We start from the raw sequence: 14,668 nt of genomic DNA, 5'->3' as shown, positions 1-14,668 counted from the left end.
GGTGAACTGGATGCCACTGCACCCAGAGTGCAGGCTCCTGCAATTTCACTCAGTTGGCAGGATTCCGACTTGCAGCCAAACAGACTGGCAACCTCTATGCTCAGAACCAAAGAACACCCTCAATGAAACCCGTGTGTCACCAGGATGTTTCTGTTAACAGCACCTGCTCACTGTTACCATTCGGCCAACTCCCAACCCTTACGTACTCCTCCCGTATCACAACAATCAAGGTCTCATAAATACATCTGTGCAGCCTGTCGCACAAGAGCAATCTGCCTGCCAGGAAAAAGCCCTTTGGGATTTTGTTTGTATCTCTTTTGCTACAATACAGTTAACTGGCTTGTGAAATACGAAGGATTTCTCCCACATCTCCAACCTCAGCTCTTTTCAGCCCAGATTCCCCCATCTCACTTTCCAATCATGAAGTGGCACACTGGTGATTCACCTGGAGAATTTACCCTTTTCCACCACTTCTTGAGGGTTATGGGACTGGCTTAGAGAAAACCTCTGCAGGTCTGGAGAACACAGCCCTGGAAGTGGAGTAAAACCTCTGCATGGGGAAGAGCTGCATGCCTACATGGTACCGTGTGCCGGGGTTATCAGAACCAAAGCGTAAGTTTTGGCATGCTTTGTCACTCCTTAGTCACCTCTCCCATCAACCAACCATCCAAAGGAGACAAACCTCATGCTACCGCTGCCTGCTGCACGGGCATATTGCCCAGGCAGGTGCCTCATGAAGATGCTCCCCAAGGATCTGAACTGTGTGATGGGAAGGAGGGATGCGGGCTGCAGACCACCTCCTTTGAATCCACCCCAGTGATGCATGCAGGAAGCTTTATAAACATACCAGGGAAGGGGGTGGAGTTCTTTGTTTTCCTCCTTACCTGGCAAAGCCTTTGCCCATTTGACCACATAGATCAGCTGCCTCTCCCCAAGCTCATTCAGGCTGGTCAGCAGGTTGGAAAAGGAGTCCGGCTGGCTGTTGTCATGGCCAGCACACACCACACCAGGCTCAATGGCCTCCAGGACGTTGAGGAAGATGGGCTGGCACTCATACCCATCAATGCGCGTCATCACCATCTTGGGAGCTTGCTCTTCTGTGGGGCTGGATGAGCTGGCTGCCTCCACTTCATCTTGTGTCTTCAGGTTGCCCATCTTCTTCAGCTTGCGGGCTGTGGGAGTGACACATTTCAGTGTGAGGCTTAAAATTAAAAAAGAAACTTGAGGTTTCTTGGCCTCTGGCTCCAACATTTATATTCATGAGGAAAGGAAAACTGACGACCAGCAGCTGCTCCTTCAGTGCATGCCACCCAAAGAGTGTCCCACCATTGCAGACCTCACACAGGGGCAAAAGGGACAAGTAAACCCATTAATCTAACATAAAAAATAACAAGAATCATTTACATTCTCAGCTGTGGCTGGTATCACATTAAATCCCACTTAGAAATGGAGAGAATGAACCAAGGAAAAGAGAGAAGAGGTGACTCAAATAAAACAACTACTCACATGCAATTAAAAAGGGAAGCAGTGCAAGCAAATTAACTCAGTAGATGGTCACATTTCAGGGAAAAAAGCTGTTGCACTCAGATGCTCAAGTGGGATTGTTCCACTCCAGGGCAGAGTGGAAGTGATGCAACCAAGATAAAACCCTTCTCCTTGCCTGGGGCTCCTGCAATGCCTGCTGTCTCATAACCAAGCTCTCCCAGCCGGGTCACTACTCTACAAATACATCATGCAAAATACATTTTAAAAGGAGCAGGCAGCTACATGGCTCTTTCCCTGGAGTCTCCCCATAGCCCACAAGCAAGGAGACTCAAGCAGGGGTAGCCTTGGTCTGCTGGTTAGGTTCAAGAGCAACACCAGTAGAGCAGGCTTGTGAGTTTGGAACTGAAGGCAGTCAGCGACTGTACTCATGTCACCATGACAAAGTGTCCCTCCTGTGCACTCAGCTCTTAATTGCAGATGCTCATCTGCTAGTAAGATATACAAGGAGCTTCAGACGCGTGACTTGAGATTCTGTGTTCACCTAATTTGACATCTGCATGACAGTGCTCAGCACAGCACAGGCTGGCAGGTTACTGCAGACAGGAGCTGCTCTCACCCTTTACTAACTCCAAAACCCCGAATTAATTAAAGAAAAAAAGACAATTGTTTAATTCAAGCAGAGAATATAACATCAAACCAACTGTTTTGGGGGTTTTGGCTCCATTACATGACACTTATCTTGTTTCCTTACAGCTGTAATTACAATAATAAGCAGCGAAACATCAATATGTCTACTTACAGTGCAGCTTTGTAAATCAATTCAAAAGGTGATCTTTAAGTAAGGTACTTCAGATGATCTACTATACAAGCAATTAAGATAGGCTGCTCTGCAGAGAAGAGCAATTAAAGAGAGAAACGGGAAAGCAGGGCTGCAGTGCAGTGTGACATCCTCCAGCCATGCTCTGCTTGGCTGTTAGGCCAGTCAGAGCCTCACATCCCATCCCTCCAGAAGTCACAGGCAGCACCAGCATGAGGCAGAACCCCAGTGCTCCCCTCCCTGAGCCCCGGAGAGCTGATCCCCAGGACAGGTACAGCACTGCTCCCCCAGGAGCTGCACTTGGGTTTTGGTTTTGACAAGCAGCACGGAGGAGGGGAGCACAGAACACTGACCACTCGCTTCCAAAGCACCACACGTTAATTCAGGAAGGAGGCAACGGGGCTGACTCCACCTGAGGCAGAAACCATGTCTCATGGTCATGCTTGGCGCTGGACCTTTAGAGACAGGAGTGCTGCTAGGAAGAAAAGATCTCGGCTTGAAAGAAGAAATAAAAAGCAAATGGTGTCTTCCAAAGATGAATAAACACTACCCATCAGGTCCTGTGTGTAAATGGAGCCAAATCCACACTGTATAAACACACACATGGTTTGGTTTAAATGTTAATTTTTTTCCCCTTAAAACTGAATTACCTAGTCCTAAGAGATACTGTATGAAGTAAGAAGAGAGCAAGCAACCAACTATGCTGACTCTGAGACTGCAGGCTTAAACCAAACCCCTCCATGTGAGAAAGCACTGGTAACTGCTCTTACCAGACGAGCCTGATGTTTGTGCTTGCCAGGAGTGGTTGTTCTATAGATCACTGAAACACTGATGTTACTAGATGGAGAAAAGCTTCTAAGGTGAAGAGTAGCTTATACTCAGTCACCTCTGCAAAACCCCTTATTGATAGTAGCTCCTACTCAGCAGCTACTGGGAATAAAAATAGGAATAAAGAAATGAAATACATCTGTTATACTTTTATTCCAGGATGAGCTAAGCTAGGCAGAAGCCTACATTGTACTTCCCCGAAGCATGGTGGGGTGACAAAGCACAAGTGACAGCAAACACGCAGTGTCCCTCTTAGCTGTTAACGTGTAAGAGGGAAGCCTTGACATGCAGCTGCTGGCACAGCAGCACCAAGTCATGCCTGCAGCAAGGCACGGGGTTAGCCAAGAAAACACCCGACATACTTCAAAAAAAGCTGGAAGGATGCATATAATTATAGAGGATCGTGACAAAATATTCAGCAGTGCAAGAATCCGCAGGGAGCACACTAGAGAGCAATGATCAAAGTGACACATGCTTTAAGCAAGTGAAGCCTGCCTGCCGGCCCTCCTGCCGGGCGTTCCTGAAGCCCTGGTGAAGGAGCATGCTGGGCTCCAGCATGGATTTTCCATGACTGCCAGGACTTGTGAAAGTTCTATGGACCTGGAGGAACAGTGCTTCTGCACCAGCAATGACAGGGAATCCTGCCAGCCCCACGCACCGCATGCTGGCGTCAGCTGCAGGCGAGAAGCTCTCGGCAGAGAAGCTGAAACAGGACTTGACTTGTATCCTGTTCTTTCAATTTCCTAACATCCACATGTGGCTTGCCAAAAACAGATCCTGTCAAGCTATCAGTCTTCTCCAGCATGATAATTTTAGCTGTTAATTACAATAGCACTAGCACAGCAGACATGTTTAAGAGAGCTGACTCAGTCTGGCCCACATGAGTTTAAAAAAATAACTCGAACGACATAAAATCAGCCAGTGCTGCTGAATGATTTCAAATCACCCAGATGATACATCTCAAAAAGTAATGATAAATGCTGGAACAACATCAGACAGGTTTGTTTCTTATGAGGGTTCACAGCTCTTTGCTAGTGAATGTCTACCTTCACTTCAAAAAAGACAACCAGCCATTTCTACTAAAATAGTCTGCATGACAATGCATAGATGGGCAAACAATAATGAACATTAAGGACTGATCACTGAACAACGTCTGCTGATAAGCTCTATCTATCAAAGCAATGTTCATTTCACTGTAAGAAGATACATCAAGCAACTGAAAAAGCAAGCCATTTTCAATGAATGCCAAACTCCATCCTCGGCAGCATTAACTCACACCAAAAACTGATGGACAAACTCAGAGGCCTGAGCTGGCCAGGACAGTTCAGTGAGCACAGGATTAGCAGGATCCCAAGCCATGTGAAGGAGGGAAGCACTGGCCTGGAGAGCATCCTACCACTGCCTTTAAGCAGTGATGCTGCCTACATCATGAAACTGCGATTAGATGTTCACCGTACGAGGGAGGTGTTGGCAAACTGCAGAAGCCGTAAGAATAGTAAAGACTAGACAACACACCCCAGAGAAAGGAAGAATTTCACCCAGGTGTCTATGCAGAAGGCTTAAAGGGTTATTAAGTCACAGGCAGCAAAACCCACTGTGGAGACAGAAATTCAATAGAAGTATGCTTTCAGTCTAGCAAAGCTGTAATAAAGATCCAGTTGCTGGAAATCAGGAACAGACATGATGAAAAATGCAGTACATCTATTGCAACACTGAAGGGAATGAACTATTGCAACTGCATGGCAAAAAACGTGTTAGATTCTCCACTGCTGGAAATGCTTACATCAGTATCAAACGCTTCTATAGGACATGATCTCTACTTTAACCACGGCAACTGGACCTGAATTAGGACTAAATACAGGTGTACCTGAAGACATAGGTTTTTGCAAGATATCAGCAGTTATGACAGTAGTTTTCTAGCCCTACCATTAACAAAACAAACTGAATTGTGCATGTTTGGGAGGTTTTGCCCCTAGACAGGACCACCATGGAGCACAACTGCTAGGCTGAGGGCAGAGGTGCTGGGTTCTCACAGCGGGAATGGCCCATGGGACATTGCATGCCACAACTAAAATGCACTGGCAGCAAACAGGAGGTGCCTTAAACTCAGTTCAGCAGGAGCTGTGCTGGCCGAGGGGTGGCAGGGTCCTGACTAAAGCAGGACAAAGGGATCCAGATACCTGTGCAGGATCTGTGCAGCCACCTGCACTCGCAGCATGAGCTGGTGCTGTGTGAGAGTTAGGATGGTGCACCAGCAGAACCGATGTTCAATGCTGCACATGAAACCTGCATTATCACTCTTTCTTATTTTTCATTTCTCCTCCTCTTGGGCTTTACAGCGTAGATTGGGAGAGAAGATTCTGTTTAATGGATTTCAGTTTGCAGGTCAGAGTGATCTCAATAATGAAGTGCTTCGACATACTGCCATTCTGTGCCAAAGCAGAGAGTCCTAAATAAGGTATTCAGCGTGTCACCTCCTCCTCTCATTAAACATACTGAGAGCTGCAGGTCTGCTTGGTCACAGGGGCTCTGTTCTACCTTACCAGAGACTGGTAAGTAACAGGCAGTTAAAAACAACTCTGTGGAGCTTGGAAGAGTTTCAAATGCTCTGCACTTCTACGGTGGAAGAAATAACTGTGGACAAACTCATAGCGTGCATGTTTTTAACAACTGCCTTTAAACCGACATTCAAAACAAATGTAAAACAGACCAGGCAGAACAGGTCAGGGTGACCCAAAGAGCTTAAGAAAAAAAGGGAGGGGGGGCTAGCAGTATTAGCATTAATTTTGTCAGCATGTCCTGCAGAGAAATGTTACACTGATGTATGTCTTCTCTTAAGGAAAATTCACCAGAATAAAGCACATAAAAACAGGAGCTTGCTTTGGATGGCATTATAAAGCCCTCCTGTGGGCTGTGGACTGGGGTGCTGGGTTTGGCTCTTCATTGCTGTACCCCACTCAGGAACCCAGAAACCCCACAGCAGAGTGGTGTTGGTGTCCTGGTCCCAACCCTCCCAGGCAACAGGGGAAGGGTCCCACAGGAGCCTCCCTGCTTCCCTGGGATGCCATGGCTACGAATGGCCAGCAGCAGCCATGAAAATTACTGTCATCAGGACCTCCTGCAAGCAGGCATGCGGGTAGGCATGGCTACCCATCTGGGATGGGTGACCGGGGCTGGGGCAGAGCTGGGGAACAGGGACACAGACAGCTACCCGGTAACTCCAGCAAGCAAACTGCCTGCCTGGTTGCATCAGGTCCACCGGGCACCTCCCTGATGCTCAGAGATCCTGGTGCGCCTCTGCATGTGCCAGTACACATCGCTCCGGCTCACCCACGGTGGAGAGGAAGCATAAACAACGAGCGGTCAGAGCCAGCACTCCAGGTGACATCATGAGGTCTGAGGACTGCATTATCTTTGGAAACGTTTGTTTTTTCTGCTTGCTACCAGGAGGAAAGGAGCCAGATGTCCTGCATTGCTCCCCCAGGAGCTGTGCCCCCACTGCTTAGGTTTACTACCCAGTGCTTCAAAAGCAGAGGGGAGAAGCTGGCTCCTGCCCTGCCAACTGGACGTGTTTGAGCTATAGAACTGCTCAGGGAGAAATAAAAGTAAAACCACTCAAAGAGCAATAAACCAGAGCCATTTTGGTAGCAAGCTCCAAGACATTCCCGAAGCTCCGGGAGGCACTGCCCATCCCAGCAATGGCGGAAGTATTTAAACTAAAACTTTGGCACATCTGACTAGGGAGGGCTCCCCCCTGCCTCACTCTGCACTGTGCCTGACGCTGCCAGCAGCTTTCCTTTGTGCATCACCCATGACTCCCCCTCCACTTCACTGTCAGGGGCCTCTCCATCATGGGTAAGGTTCATCAGCCCCATCTTTTAATTTTCTTCCTCACTCTCACATCAAATGAACTCAAAGATGAGCCACACAGTGATCTACGTTGTAGCTTCCAGATTTTAGATACAGGCAGTGTCAGGTTTTGGTAGAGCTATCGGTTTTGGAACAGACTGTAACGAGTATCTTTACCAGTGATACAGAAGCAACTTCTATTCAGCAAAGAAAAATACTGGGGCAGTAATTGTATAAAGAATTTTATAAAGTAATTTTATGAAGAAAAACGCCCCTTTCTGCCTGGGAAAAATAATTTTAATTTAGGAATGCTCTGTTCAAAAGGGCTTTGGTGTGAGTGAGAATCCAGCTTACCCAGCTGTTTCCATTTTTTCAGATTAACACATCTTCAAATTAAGGAAAAGAATGTTTTCTGAAACAAACAGACATTAATGGAATTCACATTCTGCTATTAGAAACCTGCAAACGTTTCCCAAAGCTCATTATGCTCCACCAGCCTCAGCTTCTCAGCCATCTCCTGCCTATTTAGTTTGCCAAGTACACTCTTTATCTTCAGGGTATCTCCCACTGCAAGGACCCAGGGGACGTTATTCAAGTATTACCTCCAAGAGTCATCCCAGCTTCATAGCACTTCCGCAGGCGGCAGGACGGGCAGTTTTTCCTCCTGAACTTGTCGATGGTGCAGTCGTTCCGGCTGGCACAAAGGTATTTCTGTTTACCTACAGACACCAGAGGAAACAGCTGATGGTGGTGGGTACCGATCAGAGCAAGTTCACAGGAGTAAATGAACCCATGCTTTCTCAGCACCACTGGAGGAGAGTGGGGAAGGTGAAAAGGAAGGGGAAAGGGAAGGGAAGAACCATATCAGTGCTGGTTCCAGGTTTAACCCCCCTCCTCCCAAAGTGGAGTACTTATGCCAGAAGTTGGCATCTTCTTGGGAAAACATCACAGTTCTACCTCTGCTGCTACAGGAGTGGTTCATGGCCAGACACACGCTTTGCATGAGAGCTGGCTGCCCGAAACACAGTCACTACTGTTCCACCACACTTCAGTGCCCATCCCTACCTGCCCTCCCGCTGCCAGGTGCATGGCTCCTCTGCCCACACACCTTACAGGCTTCTAGACCATGACCTCCTAGGAGGTAAATCACCCTGCTCTGTGCAGCACAGCAGAGGTAGGCAATAAACAGCAGTTAAAAAGTAATGAAATATGGAAAGTTCAGTTCTCATTTTTTAACTGCCATATATCTATTGCTTGGCTTTTTGCTGTAAAGATCTGTTTTTCGCCTAGAACATTTCCAAAACACAGTTTGACCCTCCAGCTGGCACGCACTTACAGTTTGTTGAACGCAGACTCCGGACAGTGGCCTTCTCTCCACAACCATAACTCTCTTTACTGTGCTTTTGGAGGCTGAATTATTTGCAGTACCACCCATTAGTACTAATCAGGTTTGCTGTCTGCAGTTTACAGACACCGGGATTGGGAAACTGATTTATAAACTGCTGCTCCACAAGCTCTGCCACTGTGCGTCTGATGCCAGGCTGTCACCAAGTCACCATGTTCCCTGTCCAGGAAGAAACTGAGACCAGCCATTCCCTGTAAAGGAGACCTTGCACTGCAGCAGGTTGAGGGGGCTTGCAGAAAAGGCATAAGTTACCTATTGTCAGACTAACGGGTTTCTCAGACGCACCTTTCCTCTTGTTTAGAGAGTAGCCCTTAGAGTTCCGTATTTCAGCTTGGGTTGTTTTGGGTTTCTTTTCTGCCTCATTTGCTAGATGTGCCAGGAATGAATTTTCCTTCCTGACTCATTATCATTTGTTTTCTTGTCAAGTCTAAACTGGATGAGGATTTATTTGACATTTGATTCATTCAATATTTGGTCTTCACGCCGGTCCAAACTAAACCAATCTCAGTAATTAACAGAGCTGTGCACGTCACAGACTCTGCCAATGCCTGCAAAGTGACTGGAAATCAGTCTATATCCAACTTAACCTTTATTCATCATCCTGCAAGAGTTTGCTTTCTGTATTCTCATAGGAGTAACGTTTCGGAGTCATCAGAGATCAATTAAGAAGATTAGGTTGAATCTAACCGCTTGATGTGAGAGCTTTGACAAGAGATGCACCTATTTTGGTGCACTGATTTAACAACTCCCCACCTCCCACATACAATTCCACACCTTCTGAAGATACTGGAATCAGAAAAAGTGGCAATTTTTTAGCAACCCAGCACCACAGGCCTCACTGGCACTGTCTGTTGCTTCCCCACGGACCTCCAAAGCAGCGAGGTTTCCTGCACTGGTGGAAAGAAAGAGCCCAGAGGAGGTCCCACCACTCCTTCACCAGCACCACCAGAAGCCCTCCTGCAGCCTCTCAGCACAGGGTGGCAGGGAAGCCGGTACGAAGCTCAGTGTGCAGTGAAGCCCTTCGCACACTGTGTGCACACAAGGCTACACCAAAGGGCTGCAAAAATATACTTTTGCAATTCTCGGAATCATCCCCATTAAAAGCTGATCATTACACCACCTCCAGGGCCTTAGCTGTTAAGACTGCAGACATAAGAGTTCATTACCTGCAGCACGTGATACCTTGCTAAATCCTTTTAACACCATTCTCATCAGCATCTCTTCTTACCCCCCTACCCTTGCTCATTACCAGAGTTAAGGACACTTAGAGAAGCCTCAGAAGCAGTGATGACACCAAACCCCAGAGAACACAAGCACCATTCTTCCTTTCAACAGTTCATTGAGGAGGATGAGTAATAAACAACTTCAGCTGAAAGTGGGTTACTTGGAGTTATTTTTATGCCGCAGGAAACGAGTGCCGAGACCATACTCTCTCCACTCAACCTCTTTATGCGTATTTAACAAACAAGAATGGACATCCTCCTTTCACAGGCACAGGCATGGGGAGCTGTAAGGTGATTTTGCTCTCCTTTCCCCCCAGCTGCATTGCGGAATTCCTGCCTTGTGAACAGCTTCTGACACTGGGATGCTCCAGACCCTATCAAAACCACCACGAGTACAGAATGGCTGGGATTGAGAGTACCAGAAAGGCTCAGCCCACAGGGACCAACGCAGTACCTGGCCAAGGCCATCAGGCTGTTGTGAGCAGTGCTGCCTGGGGAGCATCCACACAACCCTCCTGCTCTACCCTCACCCTGCGGCTCCTGCTCCTATCCCTATCTCACCTCCCTGAACTACAGCATTTTTGCAACAATAATAGCTCAAAGTCTTTTAAAAGGTCAAGCCTCTCCCTTGAACGGCTTTAGTAAGGGAAGGCAGCACAGTCACTGCCCGAGCCCCACAAGGACACTCCAGGGTCAGGCACAGCTCTATCTGAATTCCCCTCTCAAAAGAAGGAACATCCACCAGCCCCATCCTCTTTTGTCCCCCAAGCTCTGGGCAGCCTACTGACATGTGAGCTTGCCCCCCACCCCACTTTGTCCCCCCAGGCACCCACGGGCACCCATGGGAGGGGAGCAGATTGAAGAACCAGCTTCCAGCCTTGCTCAATGAGGCAGCCATGCTGTTCCCCACCAGCTCTTCAGCAGCAGCCGCCACCTCTGGCACTGGAAGGGACATGAGAGTGAATGATCCCCCCCCCATAAGACCAGACAGGGTGCCCCCGGTGCCTGCAGCCCTCCCGGATCACTGTGCACAAAATAAGCACCCTAGAAGAGTGTCTATGACCACCTCCCTGCCGCAGGGCTCAGCTGAGGGTAAGCTTTTAAGTCCCAGTCAAAAACTCACCCCACAGTCATAGCACGGTGATTTTGCTGAAATGGCAAGGGCCTGCCTCCTGGTTCACAAAATAAACCCTTCGGGGCAGAAACCAATTTTCTGTTAACTGTATATGCAGAGTCTAGCACAGTTTATTTTAAGCTGTTAGCATTAACAAAAAGGGAAACGGTCATGCAGTGGCTATTCATGAGTCTGCTTCTGCCTAGCAGGAGAACAAGCTACTCGCTCATCTTGTCCTAATTCCAAGGAACGTAGCTAAACCTGGCCCCTCATCACTGCTGTCCCCATGATCTAGGAGAAGGACCACACCACGTCACTGCTACAGCAAAGCCAAGCAATCCTGAATGGCCTGCACTCATCCCACCGACCACACAGAGCCGTGAGAGTCGGACACTCATCACCCCCGGTATGAGCTGACATCAGTCATCTGATAGCACAGACACAGACTGACGGCATCTCTGGTGGTTACCCCAGAGACAGCCCCTCTGCTCCATCCACACCAGTGTATGCTGTCCCTTCTCTCCAGGCTGGGAGCATGCACCACTTGCACAGCCATGCACATCCTTGTAAACCTGAACACAGCAGGAGCAGGCAGAGAAGACAGTGCCATTGGCTGCAACAGCCCAGAGAACAAGGGAGGGTTGCTGGGACACAGAAGGGTTCCATCTGTCTTTAGTAACTTCTTACACACAGACTTGATTTTAATTTCAGGATGATTTACTCTCTTCATTTAAGAACAAGCAGAGATATTTTGCAATCAGCTGCTCTGCATTTAAAGATAAATGCACTGGTTTTTCTCTCATTAACACTGGAATGATTTTTTTTTTCCTCCTTTTCTTTTCTGCAAACAGACGCTTTCTCACAGCACTCCAAAGCAGAGGCTCTTGCTTTGCAAACCTGTAGTACAGGTCTAAACTTCAAACATACTCTCCCAGCAGTCCTGCTCTTGGCAAAGCCAGTCACTCAGATTGTACTTACAACGGGGATGCTGGCAAGGTGTGGGCCTCAATATAACTACCCAGTTGATGACTCTGCAGATGTGTGCCCAGAGAAGACCCCTTTCCTTCCCTGCCTATCCAGATGCTGTCTGACACACATGTGGGTGAGAAGTGCAGTTACAAAGGTACTCAGCATCCCTCTCCCATGCCAGACCAGAACAGAGCCCTAGAAGATCAGTCTGTGCAACAGTGGATCTTGCAGGCTTGCTGCAGTCTCCCTTCCACTGCACATCACAGGTACACTGGTGTACCAGTGCCGCCTCAATGGGACAACCCTGCCACCTGGGGCTCCCCCAGGCAGGGGGATGCTTCTGCCATTACCAAGTCCTCCTGCTCACCCACTGGAGCTGCAACAAACATCATGAGCAGAGGGGAAAAGCAGTTCTCCAGTCTCGACTAAGAATAGAGATTTATGAGGAAAGATCAGTGACTCAGCCCAGAAGTTACTTAACTAAAAGCCTGCTGCTCCATGAGGAGTTGTGCCTCGAGTAGCTTTGTCCTCCAGAAAACAAAGTAATCTATGCAAACGTCTGGAGTAAGATTTAAGGTTGCAAATGTGAAAACCCATTAAATGCCTTTTGGAAGAGACACATGTCCTCGTATCTCAGGTCATAAACCAGATCTAACAACTGAAGGATAAGGCCAAGCTTCCTGAGAAAGTGAATCCCCCAAGGTCTCAGGTAACCACAGGGTCCCTAATGCTCTTCTGTAAAAACTCTGGTCCCTATCACTGTCACCAGCTGGGCCGTGGCCAGAATTTAATAAACTATCTTTGCAATTTTCCTAATAGTCACCTGCATTTACCAGAAGTCTAAAGAAAGCAAAAGGAAAGCATCCAGCCCCAGACACAGAGCTTCAGCCCCCAGCTCCAGCAGACGGGCAGCAGACTGTGCTGGGAGGGCCTGAACTGTCATGGGTATGCTTATTCCACCTTCTGCTCTTTCCACCAATTTTTAAGGCAAATAATACCCACAGGGTAGTGAGAATCCTGCCACTGAAGCAGGAGCATCACAGTGCCACAGCACCACCAAGTCTTTTCCAGATTTGACACTCCTCCATACTGTCAGATCTGCCACAAGAAAGAGAAAAAGCAATCCAAAACATGACGGTGGTCTTTGAAAACACTTCACTGTAACTTGTCATCTTGAAAACTGACAGGAAACTTGAGTTAGCCAGAGACATTTCCCTGGTGCAAGGCTGATCTTCAGCAGGTCAGGGTGTAGAACAATAATCCATATGGAGAGTGACTGAAAGGGAATCGGAACAGACTGCACAGCAGTCTGGCTGTTAGCCCTCTAGGAAATATGCCAAATGTGTTGGTTTGTTGGGTTTTTTTCATTTAGCTCTCTGCTATATAAAGTCAATCCCATCAGGAATACAGCCTGAGACATCCCAGCCCTGCGCTGCCAAGAACACTGCGCAGAGGCAGCTCTCAACTGGCCAAGGTTGCCATCAGACCTCGTGCAACCCTGGAGGGATGAGGACGGGCTATGATTTTTGAGGGATGGATGTAGGTGACTCAGAAATTACTCCCTTCCTGCATGGGATGGGACAACAGCAACACCTGGACAGGCAACAAATTTGGAAGTGTGCTCTTCTTGAAGCATTGTCTAGTTTCAGGGACAAGTGTGGTATCATGAGAACCAAACCCTAATGTCTGTAACATCTGAGCCATCCTAACCATGCGGAATGCTGCCCTGCATACTTGAGTCGAGAAAAATCAAAGTCTATGCTGAGATGGATGCACTTTTTACTTACCAAACTTTGTTATCATAGGAGAAAGAGGAATCAGAAGGAGGAGTCCTCCTCCCTTGCAGGAGTCCCAACCCTCTGGGGACCCCTCAAGCACTTGGACACCAGAATGGGGTGAGAGCAAGGGAGAGGCAAATACCAGGTTTGACTACAAAACTGAGGCTGCCCACCTCACAAGCCGAAGAATCTGCAGGGCACATTTTAAAGCTGCTCTACACATAACCTGGACATCTTGAGAGAAGTCAAGAGAGCTGACAGAAAGAGTTCAAGGAAATACTCATGTCTTCTCCGCTAACTCTTCCAGCATCTTTCTGGAAGAACTGGTTGGATCTGAACTTGCAAAAATCCTCAAATCTGTCAAACATTTTATCAAAGCAAGCTCTACTGGAAACCATACAAATCCCTCAGCGTGTTTCAAAAGGGAAGAGGAATCAATGTCAGAACTTTCACTTTTTTTTAAAATCTTTTCCCTTTCTAATCCCTTAGAAGGCAGTGTATATCTATAAAACCTTCTTAAATATCCCCTAAATTACTACTAAATAAGTTCAATATTATATTAGGTGAAGAATACGATAAAAGAAAAGCTATGTGTTTAGCTATTCTCCATTCTCCTCAAGGTGATCTGTTTGCACTGCTCTTCCATTCCTACTCCATTGCTTCTACCCATCAGAGGCTGCTGTCTTACACCAGTAATAGGAAGGTAATACAGGCAGGAGAAAAGGTTTCTCGTCTCACTTTCAGGAAGCTTTCTGATTTACTGTTTTAAGAAGAGTCCACAGACAAAATATAAGGGCTTCAGAAATGCATTTTATGGACTTTGAAACATGAGAACACATTGAAATGTGGTTCGGTCGATACGCTGGAGGGAAGGGATGCCATCCACAGAGACCTTGACATGCTTGAGAGATGGGCTGATGCCAACCTCATGACGTTCAACGAAGTGAAGTGCAAGGTCCTACACCTGGGTCGGAGCAATCCCGGGCACAGCTACAGGTTGGGCAGAGAAGAGATTCAGAGCAGCCCAAGGAGAAGGACTTGGGGGTGTTGGTTGATGAGAAAATGAACATGAGCCGGCTTCAGTGTGCACTCACAGCCCAGAAACCAACCGTATCCTGGGCTGCATCAAAAGGAGCGTGACCAGCAGGTCGAAGGAGGTGATCCTAAACCTCTACCCTGCTCTCGTGAGACCTCACTTGG

General features: G+C 47.7%; 2 protein-coding genes across 2 annotated transcripts in view; one reads left to right on the top strand and one right to left on the bottom strand.

Annotated features, from left to right (window-relative positions):
* OPHN1 (oligophrenin 1) overlaps positions 1-14,668 on the top strand; it is a 159,193-nt gene that overhangs the window by 82,914 nt on the left and 61,611 nt on the right. The gene's annotated exons all lie outside the window — the stretch shown is intronic.
* AR (androgen receptor) overlaps positions 1-14,668 on the bottom strand; it is a 52,890-nt gene that overhangs the window by 12,042 nt on the left and 26,180 nt on the right. The window contains exons 3-4 of the mRNA XM_062640039.1: positions 7,582-7,698; positions 885-1,172 (exon numbers count right to left, since the gene is read on the bottom strand). Of these exons, the coding sequence (XP_062496023.1) occupies positions 885-1,172; positions 7,582-7,698 (405 nt within the window). The remainder of the gene's footprint in view (positions 1-884; positions 1,173-7,581; positions 7,699-14,668) is intronic.

The sequence above is a fragment of the Pezoporus occidentalis genome, unplaced genomic scaffold (genome assembly GCF_034315485.1).
Source record: "Pezoporus occidentalis ecotype Australia unplaced genomic scaffold, CSIRO_AGI_Poc_V1 ctg63, whole genome shotgun sequence".
Lineage (NCBI taxonomy): Eukaryota > Metazoa > Chordata > Aves > Psittaciformes > Psittacidae > Pezoporus > Pezoporus occidentalis.
This window is presented reverse-complemented; position numbering and strand designations above follow the sequence as displayed.